Here is a 19,269-nt window from a genome sequence, read left to right as displayed (position 1 = left end):
ATGTTTCGTTTTTTACATTAATTTGACAATGCTATTATAATTTATTAAAAAATAACAAAGTGAAGTAATTTTTTTCCTACTAATTTTTTTAAAAATAAAACTACTATTTACATATTAAATATATATATATATATATATTATTTGATTGATTTATATTTAATTATATTTGTCTTTTTAAAAAATTATTTATTTATATTACTATGTTAAATAATAAAATAATGATATATGTAATTTAAAAAATATTGTAGTAATTTGACAATGTTATTATAATTTATTAAAAAATAACAAAGTGAAGTAATTATTTTTCTACCTATTTTTAAAAAATAAAACTACTATATGAAATATACATATATTATTTACATATTAGATATTTGATTGATTTATATTTAATTATATTTATTTTTTAAAAAAATTATTTACTTATATTACTTTATAAAATAATAAAATAATAGTATATGTAATTTAAACAATATTAAAGTAAATTTAACTTTAACATTATTATCATTATTTATTTATTTTTTATGGTTAGGAGTGAAGTCTAATTTATTAATTATTATTATTAATTTTGTTTTGTTTCTGAAGTCTAATTTAATATTGTAAAAGAAGAATCAGAATTTAATGACTCCAGTTACATTTCCATTCCCGACCCTCAATCTTGTAATTATTTCCCATCCACTACAAAACAGGCCTCTCGTTCCTCCTATTGGATATACGCGTCCTTTCAACGCTCATTTACCGCCGCAAAGGTCTTATACCAGTACTACCACATCCGTTTACGATTATGGCTCCAATTTCTGCATTATCTATATATATATATATATATATTGCGTCTATAATGCAGTGAGATCGCACTCTACTCATTCGGATTAAAAATGTTTTTTAATTTCACAGCTGTTGGATTTGAACTTTGGATCTGGACAGCTGAAATGGAAGGTGGGCTCGCATGTGAAATTTTTGACAAATCTCCCCTTCCCGCTCGCAAAACACCACACCAGGTTGTAAATCTTCACTAGCACCAGCTCTCTGATTCTCTGCACCGGCTCATACAAAATCCAATTCCTTTCCCCTGCTTGCTTGAGAAACTCAGACCACCATCTCTTCTACTCTTATCCCCTTTTTGATTCCCACAACAGCATAGGCCAACTTTCACCACTATCACTATCAGCTTGGTATGGCTTTCTTATTATTATTTTTTTTTCTTTTAATTATTTTCATTTATGTTTTGATAGAGAAATAATAGGAATTTAGTTTTTAATCTCTAATACTCTCTTTTTTGTTTTTCCATAGTTGTGAACAGAACCAGGGGTCAAGCATTTCAAGGTTTGGCAAGAATTTTACACGTGAACACACCTTCAATTTCAGTTGTCCAGAACCAAAATTCAAATCTAACGACTGTGAAATTAAAAAACATTTTTGATCCGGATAGATGGAGTGCGGTCTTACCGCATTGTAAACGCATTATATATATAAATATATATAAGCTCTCAGCTTCTAATGTAGTTTTAGACATATTCGTCCTTTTAAAATTTTTAGAGGGCAAAAACAGTCATTTTACAATAAAGGGAAAAAGACCCAAAAAAAAAAAATAAAAATAAAAAAAAAGGGCAGTAAAAAGGATTTCTCGGAAAGGTCACAATCACTCGCATTTCTCATTTCTCTCACTACCAAAGAGAAGGGGAAAAAGGCGCTTTCACTATCAGTATACAATGCGTGAGTGAGCAAGCGAGTGAGTGAGTGAGAAAGAACCCATTGCTCACAGTGTTCAGTTCAGTGCTTTCAGAGCAGTTGCTTTAAGAGCAAAGGGGTTTAGGGTTTAGTCTCTGGTCGAGCTCACTGTAAGTTTCCCAATATATATATATAAACATATTTAATATTCTAGGTTTTCTCTCCCGTCAAGCTTGTAATGAGAGAAACAAGATTGATTAATGCTTTGAGTCAGGGGATTTGTTCTTATGGGATGGGATGGGGAATGTGTTTAGAAATTAGAAGCATAGGATATAAAAATTTATTTTGACTTTTTTTTTTTTTTTTTAAAAAATTTGTTTATGTGTGTATAATCTATGAGAGATTCAAGAAAATATCCATGACCAAAATGTAAGAGAGGAATAGTTTGCTTATCCATCAAAACTTTATATTTGTTGCATGGATTTTATTATTATTATTTTTTGGTAATATATATGGTTCATAGAAATATTGGATTTTCAGAATGGGTGGAGTTTAGGTTAGGCTTTTTCGTGAGTTTGTTTTTTGAAACTTTTAATTAAAGTGCATATAATAGCCCACTTCCAGTGCCCAAAAAAAAAAAAAAAATGTTAAATGCTACAGAGACACATTGTTGTTGTTCTTACACAGAAAATACTGCATAAATGTTATATTTTCTGCAAGCAGATATTTGTTTGCTTTCTCTTTCTTCTTCTTGTTGTTGTTATTTTATTTTTTATTTTTTATTATTATATATATATATATTATTGTTGAAGAAGAAAACCTTGTTTTTTGTTTTCTTATCTATTATTTTTGTACAGATTTTTATTCTAATGGGGGCGTCATCAGATGCAAAGGAAGATATTGCCATGAGTAGTAAGGGAGAAAAGGTTTATAATGGAGTTGATATGGATTTTGATGATGATGAAGATGATGATGATGAATTTATTGAACCCACTGGCATAGAGGATCTGGGGGAGGATATGAGGGAAGATCTGAAAAAATTTTGCAAGGAGGCATCAATACAGTTCTTCAATGAATATGGCCTCATTAGTCACCAGATCAACTCCTACAATTATTTTATCAGTAATGGTATACAAAGGGTCTTTGATTCTTTTGGTGAAATGATAGTGGAGCCTGGATATGATCCATCGAAGAAGGGGGAAAATGGGTGGCGATTTGCTTCAGTGAGATTTGGGAAAGTGACCCTCGATAAGCCAACTTTTTGGGGTGGCTTAGGAGATGGGAAGGAGCTGGATATGCTACCTAGGCATGCTCGGCTTCAGAACATGACTTACGCATCGAAGATAAAAGTGAACACTCACATCCAGGTGAATAAACTCAACACATTGAAAAAGCAAATGAGGAATTTATACTTTATCTTCCTTAGATTTGTTTTTTAGGTTTTGGTATTGAATGAGGTTTGCCTGTTTCATGTTGAATGGCCTTTCCTAATATTCTGAGTTGATATTTATCTATGTGTTTGGCCAAATTTTGATTTAGCGTATGCAGTGCAAATGTGCAATATACTTGAAATGAAACGGCTTCCTGTGACATCTAGAGCATTTCATTATTGTTAAGATTTAGCATGCAAAATTATGCTTAAGTTGACACGTGGATAACTTGATGAAGTTGGGGTTTACCTTGGTGTCTGAGTGGCTTTTAATTAACTGTTTACTGGCACTTTTTATTTAAGTGCTGGACATTTGTTATTGTAGTGGGTGGGCAGCTTAGGATATGTTGAGATGATTGTGTTTTGGATTCTTATAGTCATTGCAACTTTTTTGGGATTCCTATAGTTGCAACTTGTGCTTCTGAATCTACGTTAAGTTGCAGATATGCATAAATCCTAGGATGGATATTCTTTTCCTGTGTAGTTTCTTTGGTAACAGCAAGTTAGTATGATCAATTATCTAAAACAATTTCTTGTTATTCATAATAATATTGAACTTTTGAATCTATCAGGTATATAGTAAAAAGCTTGTAAGAAGTGACAAGTTTAAAACGGGAAAAGAACAATACGTAGACAGAGAGATTATCACTGACGAAAACAGGGACATTTTAATTGGGAGGATCCCTGTGATGGTGAAGTCTGACCTCTGTTGGATGAAGGGGGTTGAGAAAGGTGACTGTGATTTTGATCATGGAGGCTACTTTTTGATCAAGGGTGCAGAGAAGGTGAGTTTAAAACTTACTTTGCTTTCTTCTGTGTACTGTTTTTAGCTTATGGTTGCAACCATGCTTTTCATATGCTCTTGCAAGGTGCATTAGCTTAATCATATAGATGCTTTGAACCTTCCAAATGTTTGATCCTGTGAAGAGACTAACTTGCTTTAATGGTAGAGTCATGGTGTTGACAAAAATAGTTTTTATAATATACTGGTCTTCCAAAGGATCTCCAAGTTTGATGTTATTTAATGTTGGAAAGTGGTGTGATTGTCTGATAACTTAGTTTTTGACTTGTTCGACAGCTATAAGATGATATATATATTTTTCTTTTCTCAGTTATGCATGCACACAGATATACGCAAATATATCTGTAAAAAATTTGTATCTAGATATATATATATATATATTTATCTCAAATGATTATTCATTTCATCTTTATCATTTCAATTTCAGACATTTATTGCACAGGAGCAGATCTGTAAGAAAAGACTTTGGATCTCAAATAACCAACCTCTTCAAGTCGCTTACCAATCGGAACTCAAGAGGAATAGGTTAATCATAAGGTTAGCCAGTGACGCTAGTAGAGGTGGTGAGAAGGTGCTGACTGTATATTTTTTGTCTACTGAGATCCCTGTGTGGATCTTGTTCTTTTCTCTAGGCATTTCATGTGATAGAGAGGTCATGGATCTGATTGATTATGAAAATCCTGATGCAAGTATATCAAATATACTTTTCGCATCAATCCACGACGCCAATGAAAACTGCGAACACTTTCGTGGAGGAAAGAATGCTCTCAGCTTTGTAGATAAACGGATAAAGAGAACTACATTTCCACCTGGAGAAAATATTGAACAATGCATTGAAAATTACTTGTTCCCTAATCTGAAAGGTCTAAAGCAGAAGGCTCGTTTTTTGGGTTATATGGTGAAGTGTCTTCTGCAGGCTTTTAGTGGACGTAGAAAATGTAACAATAGAGATGATTTTAAGAATAAAAGATTAGACTTAGGTGGTGAGCTGCTTGAGCGCGAGTTAAAGGCGCATCTTTCACATGCCCGGAGGCGTATGGCAAAGGCTTTGCAGAGGGATCTTTATGCCGATCGAACTGTCCACCCTATTGAACATTATCTGGATGCCTCTATAATCACCAATGGTCTTTCTAGAGCTTTCTCGACAGGAGCGTGGTGTCATCCATACAAACGGATGGAAAGGATTTCAGGGGTTGTGGCAACGGTTGGGCGTGCAAATCCATTGCAAACGATGATTGATATGAGAAGAACACGTCAACAGGTTCAGTACACTGGAAAGGTTGGAGATGCTAGATACCCGTAAGTAACTTTTTCAACTTAGATCAACTGCTAACTTTTTAATGCTTTTCCTGCATATCTTACTGTAACTGTTGATTTATTTATTGTTTTATATTGTGATCTTTTGTCATGTGTTGGTTAGATCATAGTGTAAGTAGTTTAACTCTGCTTCTAGATGCTTTTTACTTTTTTGGAATATTGAATATTTAGCTTTTTGATTTTGTTATGAGAGGTCTGGCATAGATTGCAATACACTTAGCTATAGAACTTTCTGGATGCAGGCATCCTTCTCACTGGGGTAAGGTTTGCTTTCTTTCTACCCCCGATGGTGAAAATTGTGGTCTGGTGAAAAATTTGGCTACCACAGGACTTGTAAGTACAAATGTGTTGAAACCTATACTTTCAGAAATGTATCATTGCGGTATGGAGAAATTGGTAGATGATACTTTTACTAAACTTACTGGGAAGGATAAAGTTTTCCTTAATGGGGAATGGGTTGGAGTTTGTGATGATTCACTCACATTTGTTATGGAATTGAGGAGAGAGCGACGCAGAAAGAAGTTGCCACATCAGGTTCTCTCTCTATTTTAACCCCTAGTGACTTTTCAGATTTCAAATTATCTTGGTATCGGTCAGTTTTATTTCCATGGAGCAGATTGAAATGCAATGTAGGTTATCAAGTTGGGGGAAACCAAAATTAATTAATCTAAGCACAGCTTCAGGAGAATAGTTAATTGACAATTTAAGAAGATATGATATGTATTTTTGTAATTTCTCATTCATTTTAAAGTGCAAGGTTCTGTCACTGGATTGTCAAGATGCAATCCCTGTGGTGGATGCTTCCTTAATCTATTGATGTTGAGAGATTCAATTATTCTCGGTAGTTCATTCCTAGTTGCCTGGCATTCAAAATTCTTATCTCTTTAATTTGAATGCCTCTGCCTTCCTGTTATCTACATTTGTAGGTTTGTCAATTGTACCTAGTGTGTGGAAGTTTCTTAATGATTGATGGTTTGTATAATTAATGATATTTACATGTAACCAAATAGATAAACATGTCAATGTTGTACAAATATAGAAATCCAACAGGTAATTTAACTTGACGCTTCCGCTTTATCCTTATCTCTTTGCATCATAGATTCATAAAGATATATATATATATATATATAGATCTATTTTGTTTGGAGTGAGAAGTTTCAAACTGCAGCAATCATCATGAGTGGTTTGTTTTTTGTGATGAGTAGGATATTGCTTCTGAAACTTAATATGCTGAAATTTTTTTGTCCAGTTAATTTCCAGTGCAACCGGTTGCCTTATGATGTTAAGTGCCTTTAATTAATTTTTTTTTCTGAATGTTCTAAATACCTCCATGGATGTTTTTACTGTGAAAAGAAATCTAGATGAATCGTTTTTATTTTATTTCTTCAAACATTTAGATTGGTGAATATTTGTTCATAATTGTTTGCTCTTGACTTGCAGTGGTTTTGTAGTTTGTCTTTCAAGATATTCTTTAATTGCTATGTTAGCATCTATGATGATTTTGTTTGTAGGTGGAAATCAAAAGAGAAGGACAGCATGGAGAAGTACATATATATTCTGATGCTGGAAGGATTCTGCGTCCTCTTTTAGTAGTTGAGAATTTGAGAAAGATTAAATCATTGAAAGAGGGAAAGTACACCTTCCGATGTCTTCTGGACAAGGGAATAGTTGAGCTTATTGGAGCTGAAGAAGAGGAAGACTGTCGGGTAGCATGGGATGTGAAATATCTTTTCATGGAAGATGGGGGGACATCTCAAATAAAGTATACACACTGTGAGCTTGACATGTCCTTCCTATTAGGATTAAGCTGTGGAATAGTCCCCTTTGCTAATCATGACCATGCAAGGAGGGTTCTTTATCAATCCCAGAAGCACTGTCAACAAGCAATTGGGTTTTCTACCACAAATCCCAATATAAGAGTGGATACACTGTCTCATCAGTTACACTACCCACAGAAACCACTCTTTCGGACAATGACATCTGATTGTCTTGGAAAACCTCGAGCTCCATTAGGTCACAAGGGATTTATGCCAAAGCCTGAATTCTATAATGGCCAGAATGCTATTGTTGCTGTCAACGTTCACCTCGGCTATAACCAAGAGGATTCCATAGTGATGAACCGCTCTTCTTTGGAGCGTGGTATGTTTCGATCTGAGCACATAAGGAGTTACAAGGCTGAGGTTGACAACAAGGAATCTTCAGATAAAAGGCGAAAGGCTGATGATTGTATAAACTTTGGGAAGTTACAGAGTAAAATTGGACGTGTTGATAGCCTGGACGATGATGGTTTTCCTTTTGTTGGGGCCAATTTACAGAGTGGGGATATCGTTATTGGAAGGTGTGCTGATTCAGGGGCTGATCACAGCGTTAAATTGAAGCATACAGAGAGGGGAAGGGTTCAAAAGGTTGTGCTCTCCTCCAACGATGATGGAAAAAATTTTGCTGTGGTATCTCTGAGACAGGTAGTTTTCCATTACATGCATATAGTTTATATATATTTCGCACTTACCTTTTTGTGTATAGATGTATATGTTCATCAGCCAAACAATGCAGATCCTCATTGCATGCAAGTAGATGCAACGTTCATTCAATAATGTGTTTTACTTTTCAGGACATGTTGCTGCTCTACTTCGCTTAGAAAACAAACTTTTAATTCAATACTGATTTTCCGGTTCAGGTTCGAAGTCCTTGTCTTGGAGACAAGTTCTCAAGCATGCACGGGCAAAAGGGTGTTCTTGGCTTTTTGGAGTATCAAGAGAATTTCCCCTTTACAGTACAAGGGATAGTTCCAGATATTGTCATAAATCCACATGCATTTCCATCACGACAAACTCCTGGTCAACTTTTGGAGGCTGCTCTAGGGAAGGGGATTGCCCTTGGTGGTTTGATGAAACATGCTACCCCTTTCTCCACTCTGTCTGTTGATGATATCACAGCCCAGCTTCACAGGTAACTCTAGTGTATGCATGCATATAGCTACTAATGCTTCTTCCAGTCATCTCTCTGATGCTTGATTCATGTTTGTCTTGGCACCTAATTATTATCTTTGGAACCTTTTAATTATGTGTTTGGTTTTTCCTCCCTAAAATGGTTCAGCAAGATAATGTTTGTATAATGTGTGTTGCAGGGCTGGATTTTCTAAATGGGGAAATGAGAGAGTATACAGTGGCTGTACCGGTGAAATGATCCGCTCTCTCATATTTATGGGCCCAACATTCTATCAACGTCTGGTCCACATGTCTGAAGACAAAGTAAAATTTCGGAATACTGGACCAGTACACCCTCTAACCAGGCAGCCAGTGGCAGATAGAAAGCGCTTTGGCGGTGTCAAGTTTGGTGAGATGGAGCGAGACTGCCTTCTTGCTCATGGTGCATCGGCAAACTTGCATGAGCGCCTGTTTACTCTCAGTGATTCCTCTCAGATGTACATTTGCCAGAAATGCAAAAATGTTGCTAATGTCATCCAACGAGCATTGCCCGGTGGCCGTAAGATTAGGGGTCCATATTGTCGGGCATGCGAGTCTGTAGATGACATTGTCAAGGCCAATGTACCGTATGGGGCTAAGTTACTGTGCCAGGAGCTTTTTAGCATGGGCATCAGTCTAAAGTTCGAAACCCAGCTTTGTTGAGTTAAAATTATTGAAAGGTTTTCCTGCGAGTTATTGGAATTTCTAGTCTATCTTTTGTCTGGTATGACTTTGTTCATATTGCAAGTCTAACTAGTGACATTGAGCGATCTCAATCATGTATATAGAAATTACGGAGATATTTTGCCGGTAAGAGATATATCATTTTACAAAGCTTTCTAATTATGGATAATTTCTTGATATTACACGGTAACTCATCATAAGTCAAATAAATTGTGTGAAAACGAAGAATGAAATTATGTTTAAAAGGATAAGAACCGTTTTGTCAAAGTACTGTAAAATATACGTATAATTTCATAATTGGGTGTTCATGAATAAAATTACATGCTTCAGTTTGGAAGATAAAAGATTAAAAACTAATTATTATTATTGTGAAAAAAAAATATAGAAAGGCTACAAAACCTTCACCAAGTGGTCACTTCCGTTTCCAACCTTCCCAGACCATAATATTTGCAACGATAAATATATTACTATTTTACAAACTTTTCAAACCATTTAAAGAAAAATTATATCTAAAAATGTCGTTTTTTTCTTATCGGTAATACATATATTACAGATTGTGAATTTTCAATTAATTTCGCATTTTAAGATTACACGAACAGAAATTTCCATTTAGACACAAAAAAAAAAAACAAAAAAAAAAAAAAAAAAAAAAACAAAAACAAACAAAAAGAAAAAGAAGAAGATACGTAAGTATTATGAGAGATTCAACGTATTCAACTGATGACCAGTACTTCGATACAAATAAGAGAGTCGAAAAATCCGACAGAAAAGAAAAAAAAAAAAAAAAAAAAGTCCTTAAATTGAAATAATTATATCTGATTTGCAACAAAGAATAGAGAGACAAGCCTCTCCCAAACAAGTAAATCACACCGAATGCTGACCGGTGATACCCCTTCAAAAAGGCCATTAAAAAGGCATGGTATTGAGTTGAGATGCTGTGCTACTAACAAAAAAAAAAATGTGGGAGAAATTTAACCTGTGGACCGCCATAGCATGGAGAAAACTATCTTCACATCCCCATTCTAAATCCAGTGTTCCCACATTGATTAAATGTGTCCTTTTATCAGTCTCACTCTCAAATGAATGGCTCTCGCAATGCAGTTGGCAGCTCCAGTTCAGGTTCAACTTCAGGAAGCGGAGAGAAATAGCAGTTTACCATATCTTTGGATACTTCATCTAAATTGGGAGGGTTCCACTGCAGATTTTGAGACACAATATAATATAAGATCAGGTCTTATGCTTCTTATATCCCACAAGACGTTGAAAGAATTTTATAATAGAAATATATATTGTATACCTTTGGAGCAAAGTCCTTCTCTACCAATCTTGCACGGACACCCTACTCAACACGTGAAAACCAGGGTGGTCAATTTTAATTTATGAGCAGAATTAAATATTTTTACTACCCATTCAAGATGTGAAAAAAATCCATACCTCACAGAAGTCATTAGAGATATGTTTGGAAATTCCATTAAGGGACATTCGATATTCACGAACCAGACACTGGTCAAGGCTTTGAAATCTACCTTCACGTATCTGTGCAACATAGAAGGCTCAATGTTGATTGAGTATAGAGCAAAGATAAAACGATACCGATTTACAGACAGGTGAAAAGGTAACTCACAGATCGTAGAGTGACTTTCAAGCACAAAGGAGAGGCTTCTTTGAGTTTCTTGAGGGCTTTGGTGCACCATTCATCATATGTATCAGCTGCTTCTTTTTCCTGAACAATTAAATTATTTCCATAGTTTATAAATCTGTCCATCAATTAAGTACTACAAACTTAAACTACGCCGGAAAATTTCTGCCCAGACCCAGACTAATGCATTGTTGAAGAGCATAATGGTGAAATCATTAATTAACTTTATATCTTCTACTTATTCCAGTTGATTAGTAATTAAATCATTTGGAACTATTTTGTTTACTTGAAAACTACATCAGAAACTGCATGTCATTCAAGAATGCACTGGACCTTGCTGTGACCAACAATGGGCTACTATGCCCAGCAATGTTAATATGTAATAAACTAGATCCATTCTTTATCTTTTTATAGTAGATAAGTTTGAATCACCCAAGTACGATTTCTTGCAAGTGAACCTTTACCTAACAAGGTTAGAATCCCCAGATACGTAAAAATTGTAAACTACTTCTAAACATTAAAAAATTTCCATGTATACTATTTTATTAAGATTATAATGTCATGCTTACCAAGGCATCTATAATTTCCTCGACTGTATCATGGCTGAAACATCTATCAATGGCATCAATCCTTCATCAACATCAAACACAGAGATAAAGCAAGTCAGACATACAGATGGGTTATGATGCATATACAGAAAAAATAACTCATTGTTATTATATTAACAGGAAAATATGAGTAGAAATTAGCATGTCCAAAGAAAAGGTAATCACCATTAAAAAGCAAATAAGTTAAATTAACAGTTACAGAGCTAAGATCAGCCTACGACATGGAAGCACATATGTACAGATAAATGAGAATTAAGAGTCCAATTAGGAATCTGCAGTAGGTTACAGAATGCAACCAAGGTCAAGATGGGTCACATAACAATACCAGAAACTTTGATCAACTGAATTTCATAGTAAAAAGTTTAATCAAGATGAGGTCAACAGCTACATCAAGTTGAAGTAATAAGTTAGAACTACCAATAGATTAATCAAAGAGTTCCACTGAAGGAAAAAGACGAGAAATACGGGATAGAACATTACTTAGATAGAACACTCCTCTTGTCTGGATAAACAATATCACCATACTGAGCCAGAGATGTTTCTATGACAGAGGGATTATCTGTAACCAATTTACCCAGGCGTTCTTCAATCCAAGCAAGTCTCTAAAAAAAGACATTCAATCACAATTACTACAGATAAGGAAATAAGTAATGCTGAAGCAGAAGAGTAAAAGGTACAGAAACAAACTGCATTTAATGTGTAGTGTGTAGCAAGGCCACAAGCAATCATTTCTACACCATTAAGCTTGTCTCCTGTAAGAGCTAGATATTCCCCTGGAAAATGTAAAATTATACAAGATAAAATTTAGAAAATTTAACATGAAAGACAAAATTTCTTTGCAATGCAGAGGCTTTTCATGCTGTAACTACTGATGCAATGTGCCAATATATACTCATATTGTCTGGATATATGGAAGATTGCCACTAATTGTAATGGTGTTAGGTATTTAGCATATCTCTATCGATAAGCTCCAAAGTTTGAAACAACATATTAACAGATATATCTTGAGATTAAATGCTAACTGAGAACATACAAATCCTATAGAATGAAATCACAAGAACATACTTCCTGACACTTAAAATTCTAGCTGTATCTCCAAATTCTAAACAAAAATATATGTCACAGAAACAAAACATACAGATAACAAGGACAGGCTGCATAAAGTAAACTGCACAAAGTTTATGTCACCTAAGTATCCAGGCAAACGAGAAAGGTAGAAGGAAGCCCCTGCATCAGGATGGAAACCCATTTGAGCCTCTGGATTGGAAAGTACCTGCATGGTAATATCAACAACTCATAAAAGGAATTTCACCAAAAATAAAAACTCATAAAAGGAAATCCAACACAATAAAATCAAGTAAAATTGAATTATTAAGCAGGCTTAGCAGCAGTAGTGTACAGTTTTATCAGTCACCAGACGGAACATTCCGAAAAGTGAAATTCCAGCTCCACTTCCCATAGTGATTCCATCCAAAATAGCCACCTGTATAAATTTTGAGTAAATAATCATTAAGTGCCACATAAATACAACATACAGATCACCAAAATAACAAATACTCACATGAGGCTTTAAATATGTTCCTTGAAGATATACAAACTTGTATAATGTCTCAAAAAACACTTTACATTCCTCAACATTACCTGCACAGTATTTTACCATTTAGACAAAATATCAAAACAGCCCTCAAATTGCAATAAAAGGAACAATCTGATACATGCTCCACAAAAAGGAGAAAGCTGTGTCTAGAAATTTAAATGGTATAAACTATAACAAGACATGTGAGTAAAAAATATGTTACACAAGTGATATAAGAAAAGAGACCAAAATTAGATTTCAATGTTGAATATCCTCTACACTTCGTTGTACAGACAGGAATCAAATGAGTATAACTCTATTTACTTTTCTATGACCTGAAAACAGAGCCATCATGACTATCCAGATAAGTGAGCCAAGGGCTCAAGTATTGCAGATACTTAGACAAATCCATAACCCATCAAAACGAATTACAAAGAGTTTATTGAAAAAGAAATGCTTCAAGTAATAGAAAATTGAAAGTAAGATTGTCAAATTAAGTTGCAAACTTTCCATTAAAAAATAATTTTTTTGTGCACTAACAATAAAAATGTTAAATAAAATGATGTTAATGGGCATGTTACTTGAAATCAGCCATACTTTCATGATAGTTAGAATAAATAAATGCTAAATTTAGTAATTAAAAAAAGGAGGAAAGGAAACCTACCTTCAGCAAGCAGATGATAAAGGGAAACAACATCTCCACCAGAACAGAAAGCCCTGCCACCACCCTTTATACAAAATCAATATAGAAGCTCAGAGGGTAACCCAATTTTAAGAATCAAGGGCATGTCTAAACCATGTTCAAAAGATTTCACAGGGATAAAATTATTCTCAAATGATGCATGTCATACACTTTTTAAGTTTATTCCATTAAAGGACTTGGAAAACTTTATATCTTGAAAATACGTCTATTCAGTAAGATCATATAAGCCTTCTGCATTCATTTACAATTACTGAAATCAAAATTTACGAAAACAATATAGCCTCGAAACTACATATTATGTCCAGTGAAATGAATGAGACTAAAAATGAAACCAAACATGGGCTAAAAAGAATTACAGAAATACAGATTGTATGTCTTAAGGTGTCTTTTTCCTTTTATTATTATTTTTTATTCAATTTGTGAGTATGTAGGAGCACGCTATACCTTCATCAAGACAAAACCAATATCTGGGTTTTCTTCCCATGATTCATACAGTCTCTTCAGCCGAGCTGCCTATGAAACAAAAAAGCGACTTCTGACTAAATGCGCGAACCAAGTACGGTGTCAAGGAAGTAGGCAACAGAAAAAGATCAACACAAACCATTGAAGCATTGAGAGCATTGAGAGCAGATGGCCTATTGAGAATGGCTGCTCTGGAATTAGATCTTCCTTCAACCAAAACCTGAATTACAATTACACATATAAAACAAATTCATTATAGAAAAAGCATAAAGGAGCGCTTATAGAGCGAGATAGTCATTACTTATATATTATTATTACATATTTATGTATTCTTTATGTATAGAGAAAAAAGAAAGAGAGAGAGAGAGAGAGAGAAGAGACCAGGTCTTGGAGATTATCATGTTGGGCATAGTTTGGTAGAGCAGAAAAGCCTCTGTGATGGGAGAGAGAACCAAGTCTGTGAAACAAACACCTCCTAACTCCTACTAAAGCTTTCAACTTGTGCATCTCTCCGTCGAGATTTCTCAGCACTCGTTCCTACAATCACACACACTCCTTCTCCCGCTTAAACCAAATCCCTGAAAATGAAATGCTTCGCCGCCCCTCGCTCTCACTCCCGCCTCTTACTCGGAGTCTCCACCGCCGCGATCCGCTGGTTTCCCAAACCAAATGCAATGCGGGATTCTAACCGTGGGCTTTAGGTTGGCCCGAACCTTTTCAATGGCCTTTTAGTTTAGGGCTAAGGCCCGACCTATATGGGCCAAACACAACGATGGACCCAACCCAAAAAAATCTGTTGAAAATTGGAATACATCGCTTCTTTTGGTATGTGTATGTGCGTCCGTCTGCGTTCCAATATCTAACAATTTTTTGTTTTTTTTTGTTTTTTCATTTATCAAAACAGATCTCACTTTTCCTTTATTATTATTATTATTATTATTATTATTATTATTATTATTGTTATTGTTATTATTTCTATGGAGAAAGACCCAAAGACTAAAAAACAAAAAAACAAAAAAACCTTTTTCTTTTTCGGCCTGGAAGTAGATGAGCTTATCTACTATTTTCCGACCCCCAATATCAAACAAAAAAAAGAAAAAAAAAAAAAGGGGGAATAAAAGTAAATACGGTATCTCATTTTATAATGGTTAATTATAACATATATTTGCTTAGTTTTCAAACAAGGATGGTCATTATCTTATCAAGCTTATTTTATTTCCAACTAGCATTAGAGTTGCAAGAAGTTATTTAATAAATAATACAAAGCATACAAATTGATAGTCATCGTAGCATGGATTACAATTTCAATACACTGTTCATCGACATGGAGCTTCCGACACAATGCAGAGGACCACCCTCTACCACCTCTTCCACTGGGACTGCATAGGGAGAATTCCAGTCAGCATCAAAGATTTCTTCAAGTTGGGAAACAATGGCGGGATCGTAAATACCAAAGCTCACATCAGCTGTTGAATAAAAATGATCCCATATAATATTGCTGGACCCAATATGAGCTCGGACATCACTCACTGCATATTTTGCATGGTAGAACCTGCTATGAGCAGGGTACCTGTTTTCCGTCTTTTCTCCATCCTTTATAGCTGGTCCTGTCATGTTGAAACCCGGAACGATGTAGTATTTGATTTCTACTTTCCCTGTGCATTTGTTGTGCTTTGAAGAAGAGCAAAGAACGTTCGAGTAGAGGAGCGAATTCAGATACTGATCTGCGTTGTTGAAAAGATGTGCCCAGTATGCTACCAGTATCTTCACTGTTGCATGCTTTCCAAACACAACCTTAAAACATTTTCATAAACTTCGGTAAGAGTATCGATGACAAGTATGAGCTAACCATATTTTGAAATAGCAGAACAATTTAGATAAGTCAATTGACAGTTTGCTGTCCTGTGGGAAAATCGAGAAACAGCAGTACTGAGCTATAAAACATTGAGCAATCTAATTTCACTACAATAATATCTAATGAGAAGGAGAATTATCGTGCTTCAAGAAAATAGATATGGCAATGACAATGGAAGTTACCTCTGATACTGCAGAGGATAGGGTCGACCAGTAAACTGTTTGCTTGGTATATTGGGACTGATCAAGCCAGTCCATGGTACTTATCCTTACAGTCCCTCCTTTCCCAACAGATTTAATAGTCTCCACCCATGCCTGTTCATCAGCCTGGTAACTGCCAAATAACAGCTGTCGACAAACAAATGGCATGAAATTGAGTGAAAGACTAAACTCAGTCAAAAGTGTCGTAGATTTACAACTGCCCATTTAGCATTTAGAAAGTTCCTCCTCTTATCTAGAATGAACGTGTTACACCACTCCATTATAAGAAACTTTATGCATGAAGGACTAAAGCAGCATCAAAAACCGAAACAGTGTAAATATTAGTGTCAAGCAATGAGGCATACGTGGCAAACACTCTTTATTAGAATACACCAAAAAGCTTCATCCATCAATGGTTTTAGTTGTGGCATCTCAAAATCACTTGAATTACATCACATATTATGAATTGGCATGCTTATGCAATTGGTTTTAATCCCTTAATTTTCTTTGAATTACCTCTGGAGGAGCAAAAGAGAGATAGCTGGATTGAGGCTCAAAAGCTGATAAATAGTTGCATCCAGGAGTCTGAATTGGCAATTTAAACATATTAGGATCTGACAGCACAGGATATCCTGCTACATGGGGAGTTTCTATGAATGGAGGAAGAGGAGACCTGCAGTGGCACAATGATGTACAATTATCTGAATTTAGTTGGCACAAAAAGGGGAACTTTTTCATCTTTACATATATAGGAATTAACCGGGTGTTTTAAAATTGTGTTATAACACTTTTAAAAGATGTTTAAAATGCAAACTATAACCTCCTCAAGTCAAACAAAGACTTTCAAAAGCATACAATATGCATACCTATCTTCCACAACAGCTTCCAAATAATAAATAAACAAATAAAGTAAAACAAACAATATTGCACATCAATTACATAACATGCTTGAACACCATAAGCAATAATACCCCAGAAGCATGAGTAAGACCATATATAAGAAGATAAAAGTTACTAAGGTCGATAACAAATGCAGCTTGAGGTAAAGATTTTTGTTTGACAGCAGCATGATGCAAAGCTATTGACAGAAATTTCCAGCACTAATAAAAAGACCATAGATAAAATAATATAAAATAAAATAAAAACTAGGAAATTTGATTTTCAGAAACGCTTTGTACATACCTACACCTGACTTGAGAATCAAGGAACCGGGACCAGCAAGGAACTTTTCTTTCAATCTGCCACTTTTGATCTGACACGATTTTTGTATAATCTGGAGAATTAAGGGATGCAAGTGTCCATAGGTTGTCAAAGTAGGACACAACCTGTTTTGCAATTATTGGACAACCAACAAGATAGATTCCAAGTTCATTCACCTGCATACATTATAAAATGTACCATGGTCAAAATACAAAATGGTTCAACTACAATCTACCATCTAATATGATAGTAGGAGATCAGTAAACATTACTAGATGCAATCATGCAAGTGTTGAAACTTTTAACACTATCGATGTGCGTGAACCTAATATGACAGATATCTGTATTACAGTGCTCCTAAATGCATCAGCAATTCAAATAAGTTCTAGTTTTTATATATTCAGAACAGTAGATTTTGCATTTTACTATAATTCATGATAAAGTAAGCAATAAACTAAACTACAAATGAATGGACCTGAGTAAGAGATCTCCACTCCATGTTCGCAGATCCAATATATACATCTCGATTATCCGACACCCATATCTTTGAATGGATTAAACCTTTTTCCCACCATTCACTAAGTAACAAAGTCACATTCTTTACATTTGGTCTCCCCGAAGCAAGTTCGGCTGGTTCCGAGGTATAATAAGGGTTTCTTCCTGAGTGTGATAGCAACCTACATTCCAGAATTGAAAAAAGAACACAACTTGCATAGTTGGATGGTGATATCAATTAATACAAAATTATTATGAATGATAAGTGAGCCAAAAAAACTTAACCTGATATTGACATTGCGATCAGCAGCATTCTCTAGGGCTTTGTAAACACCATAACCCTCATGAGCACCAAAATTCTGCAAATCATCTTTGGAGTATCCATAATCCCCTGAAAGAGGATTTTCAGGTTGAGCTCTCAGCTGCCAGTACTGAGTTGTAATGTCCAACGTCTGGGATGAGTTCCCAGCCAACCACCGAAACACGTCCGCTATACACCATTAAAAAAGGAGAAAAAAAATATTCAAGGGATACAACTGAGCAAAAACAAGAACTAGAACTAGAAGACAAGATCTAGCTTGAGGACTGATAAGTAAACAGTTAAAAGAGAAGCTTGTTTAGTATTTCATGAATTTTCCGAGATAACAAACAGGAATTAAGTGGGGAAAAAAAAAAAAAAAAAGCAAAAGAAAAGAAAAAGAAAAAGAAAGAAATTACCTGTAGAGAGGACGCCAGAAACACGGGGGAGGTGGAGCAAATCGGTAGGAATTGATTGGACAAGCCAAGCTGTGCATTGCGGTGAAGATTGAGAAACAGCAGCAAGAGAAAGCGATGAGAAAATATCAAACACTAACACAACAAGAATGAAATTTCTTCCTGTTTCTATGCAACTCACTTTCATCGTCTCTTCTCTTCCCTCCTCTGTGTCTGTATCAAAAACTAGTGGAAAAGTCAAATTTCCATTAAGCAATAAAAATTTTACAGACTATAAAAATCTCCTGAATTCTGTACATGGGTCCCACTCTCGTTCTTCAGTTATTCAATGATGCATACAGCACTATGATGCCAAGAGATTTGCAAAATAAACCACGAGATACATAGCTTCTTTAATTACACCATTAATAATTCTAATGACACTGGATTAGTATTCTCCATGAAAGCCATTGTCTTGTCTAACTCCTAAATTCTCCAACTCAAAATTCACCTTAAAAAAAAAAAAAAAAAAAAATCACTTCATATTAATTTTTTAGATGATTTTGCGTTGACTTACTATAACATTTTTTCATAACAAATATACTAATATAGAATCTACCAAAAATAAAAATACTAAAATAGAAAATAGGAACTTCGTTATTCAGTGAAAGTTTACAGTCAGAATTTTAGTAGTAATTTTTTATTTTATTTTATTTATTTTCCCCTTCTTTCCCTTTTCCTCAGCCAGCCAATAATCTGGGGCATGGTAAATAAATAAAAGCAAATCCTTTCCAACCCAATTATTATATTTATGTACAATGGAAGTCGATACAAACATGTTGCATAAACATGCCTCAATTGTTGTTTCCACTATAGCCTCATAAAAAAAAAATAATAATAATAATAAAATAAAAAAAAAATCATAAACACGCATAAACTACTTTTTGGTGGATTCCGCAGTTTGATTAAATCTTTT

At 34.8% G+C, this 19,269-nt stretch overlaps 3 protein-coding genes across 5 annotated transcripts; 1 reads left to right on the top strand and 2 right to left on the bottom strand.

Moving 5' to 3' along the window:
• Window positions 1–625: 625 nt before the first annotated feature.
• Window positions 626–9,022, top strand: LOC107419757 (DNA-directed RNA polymerases IV and V subunit 2). 3 transcript variants are annotated; one of them, XM_025074609.3, is made up of 10 exons: window positions 626–746; window positions 892–1,169; window positions 1,288–1,835; window positions 2,523–3,032; window positions 3,667–3,879; window positions 4,324–5,195; window positions 5,456–5,747; window positions 6,725–7,675; window positions 7,891–8,162; window positions 8,341–9,022. In XM_025074609.3, the coding sequence occupies exons 4-10, from the start codon at window positions 2,535–2,537 to the stop codon at window positions 8,840–8,842; spliced, it is 3,600 nt and encodes a 1,199-aa protein (XP_024930377.3). In that variant the 5' UTR covers window positions 626–746; window positions 892–1,169; window positions 1,288–1,835; window positions 2,523–2,534; the 3' UTR covers window positions 8,843–9,022. The 3 variants fall into 3 exon arrangements, with proteins under 3 accessions (XP_024930377.3, XP_015884036.3, XP_015884035.3); XM_016028550.4 differs by lacking the exon at window positions 626–746 and having other exon boundaries at window positions 769–1,169; window positions 1,288–1,320; XM_016028549.4 differs by lacking the exon at window positions 626–746 and having other exon boundaries at window positions 769–1,169.
• A 512-nt stretch (window positions 9,023–9,534) lies between these two features.
• LOC107419751 (small ribosomal subunit protein mS47) lies at window positions 9,535–14,538 on the bottom strand. Its single transcript, XM_016028543.4, has 14 exons — window positions 14,233–14,538; window positions 13,991–14,071; window positions 13,834–13,902; window positions 13,351–13,414; window positions 12,672–12,751; window positions 12,510–12,593; window positions 12,299–12,383; window positions 11,798–11,883; window positions 11,591–11,712; window positions 11,072–11,132; window positions 10,488–10,586; window positions 10,298–10,399; window positions 10,161–10,202; window positions 9,535–10,058 (listed from the first exon to the last, which is right to left on the bottom strand). The coding sequence occupies exons 1-14, from the start codon at window positions 14,356–14,358 to the stop codon at window positions 9,939–9,941; spliced, it is 1,221 nt and encodes a 406-aa protein (XP_015884029.3). The 5' UTR covers window positions 14,359–14,538; the 3' UTR covers window positions 9,535–9,938.
• Window positions 14,539–15,038: 500 nt separating this feature from the next.
• On the bottom strand, window positions 15,039–18,683 carry LOC107419750 (uncharacterized). Its single transcript, XM_016028542.4, has 7 exons — window positions 18,318–18,683; window positions 17,886–18,090; window positions 17,581–17,782; window positions 17,089–17,282; window positions 16,423–16,579; window positions 15,889–16,053; window positions 15,039–15,645 (listed from the first exon to the last, which is right to left on the bottom strand). Exons 1-7 carry the CDS (start codon window positions 18,499–18,501, stop codon window positions 15,148–15,150), a joined length of 1,605 nt encoding a protein of 534 aa, XP_015884028.3. The 5' UTR covers window positions 18,502–18,683; the 3' UTR covers window positions 15,039–15,147.
• Between the last annotated feature and the right edge of the window lie 586 nt (window positions 18,684–19,269).

The sequence above is a fragment of the Ziziphus jujuba genome, chromosome 5 (genome assembly GCF_031755915.1).
Source record: "Ziziphus jujuba cultivar Dongzao chromosome 5, ASM3175591v1".
Classification (NCBI taxonomy): domain Eukaryota; kingdom Viridiplantae; phylum Streptophyta; class Magnoliopsida; order Rosales; family Rhamnaceae; genus Ziziphus; species Ziziphus jujuba.
The sequence above is the reverse complement of the archived record's forward strand: the minus strand, read 5'-3'. Positions and strand labels throughout refer to the sequence as shown.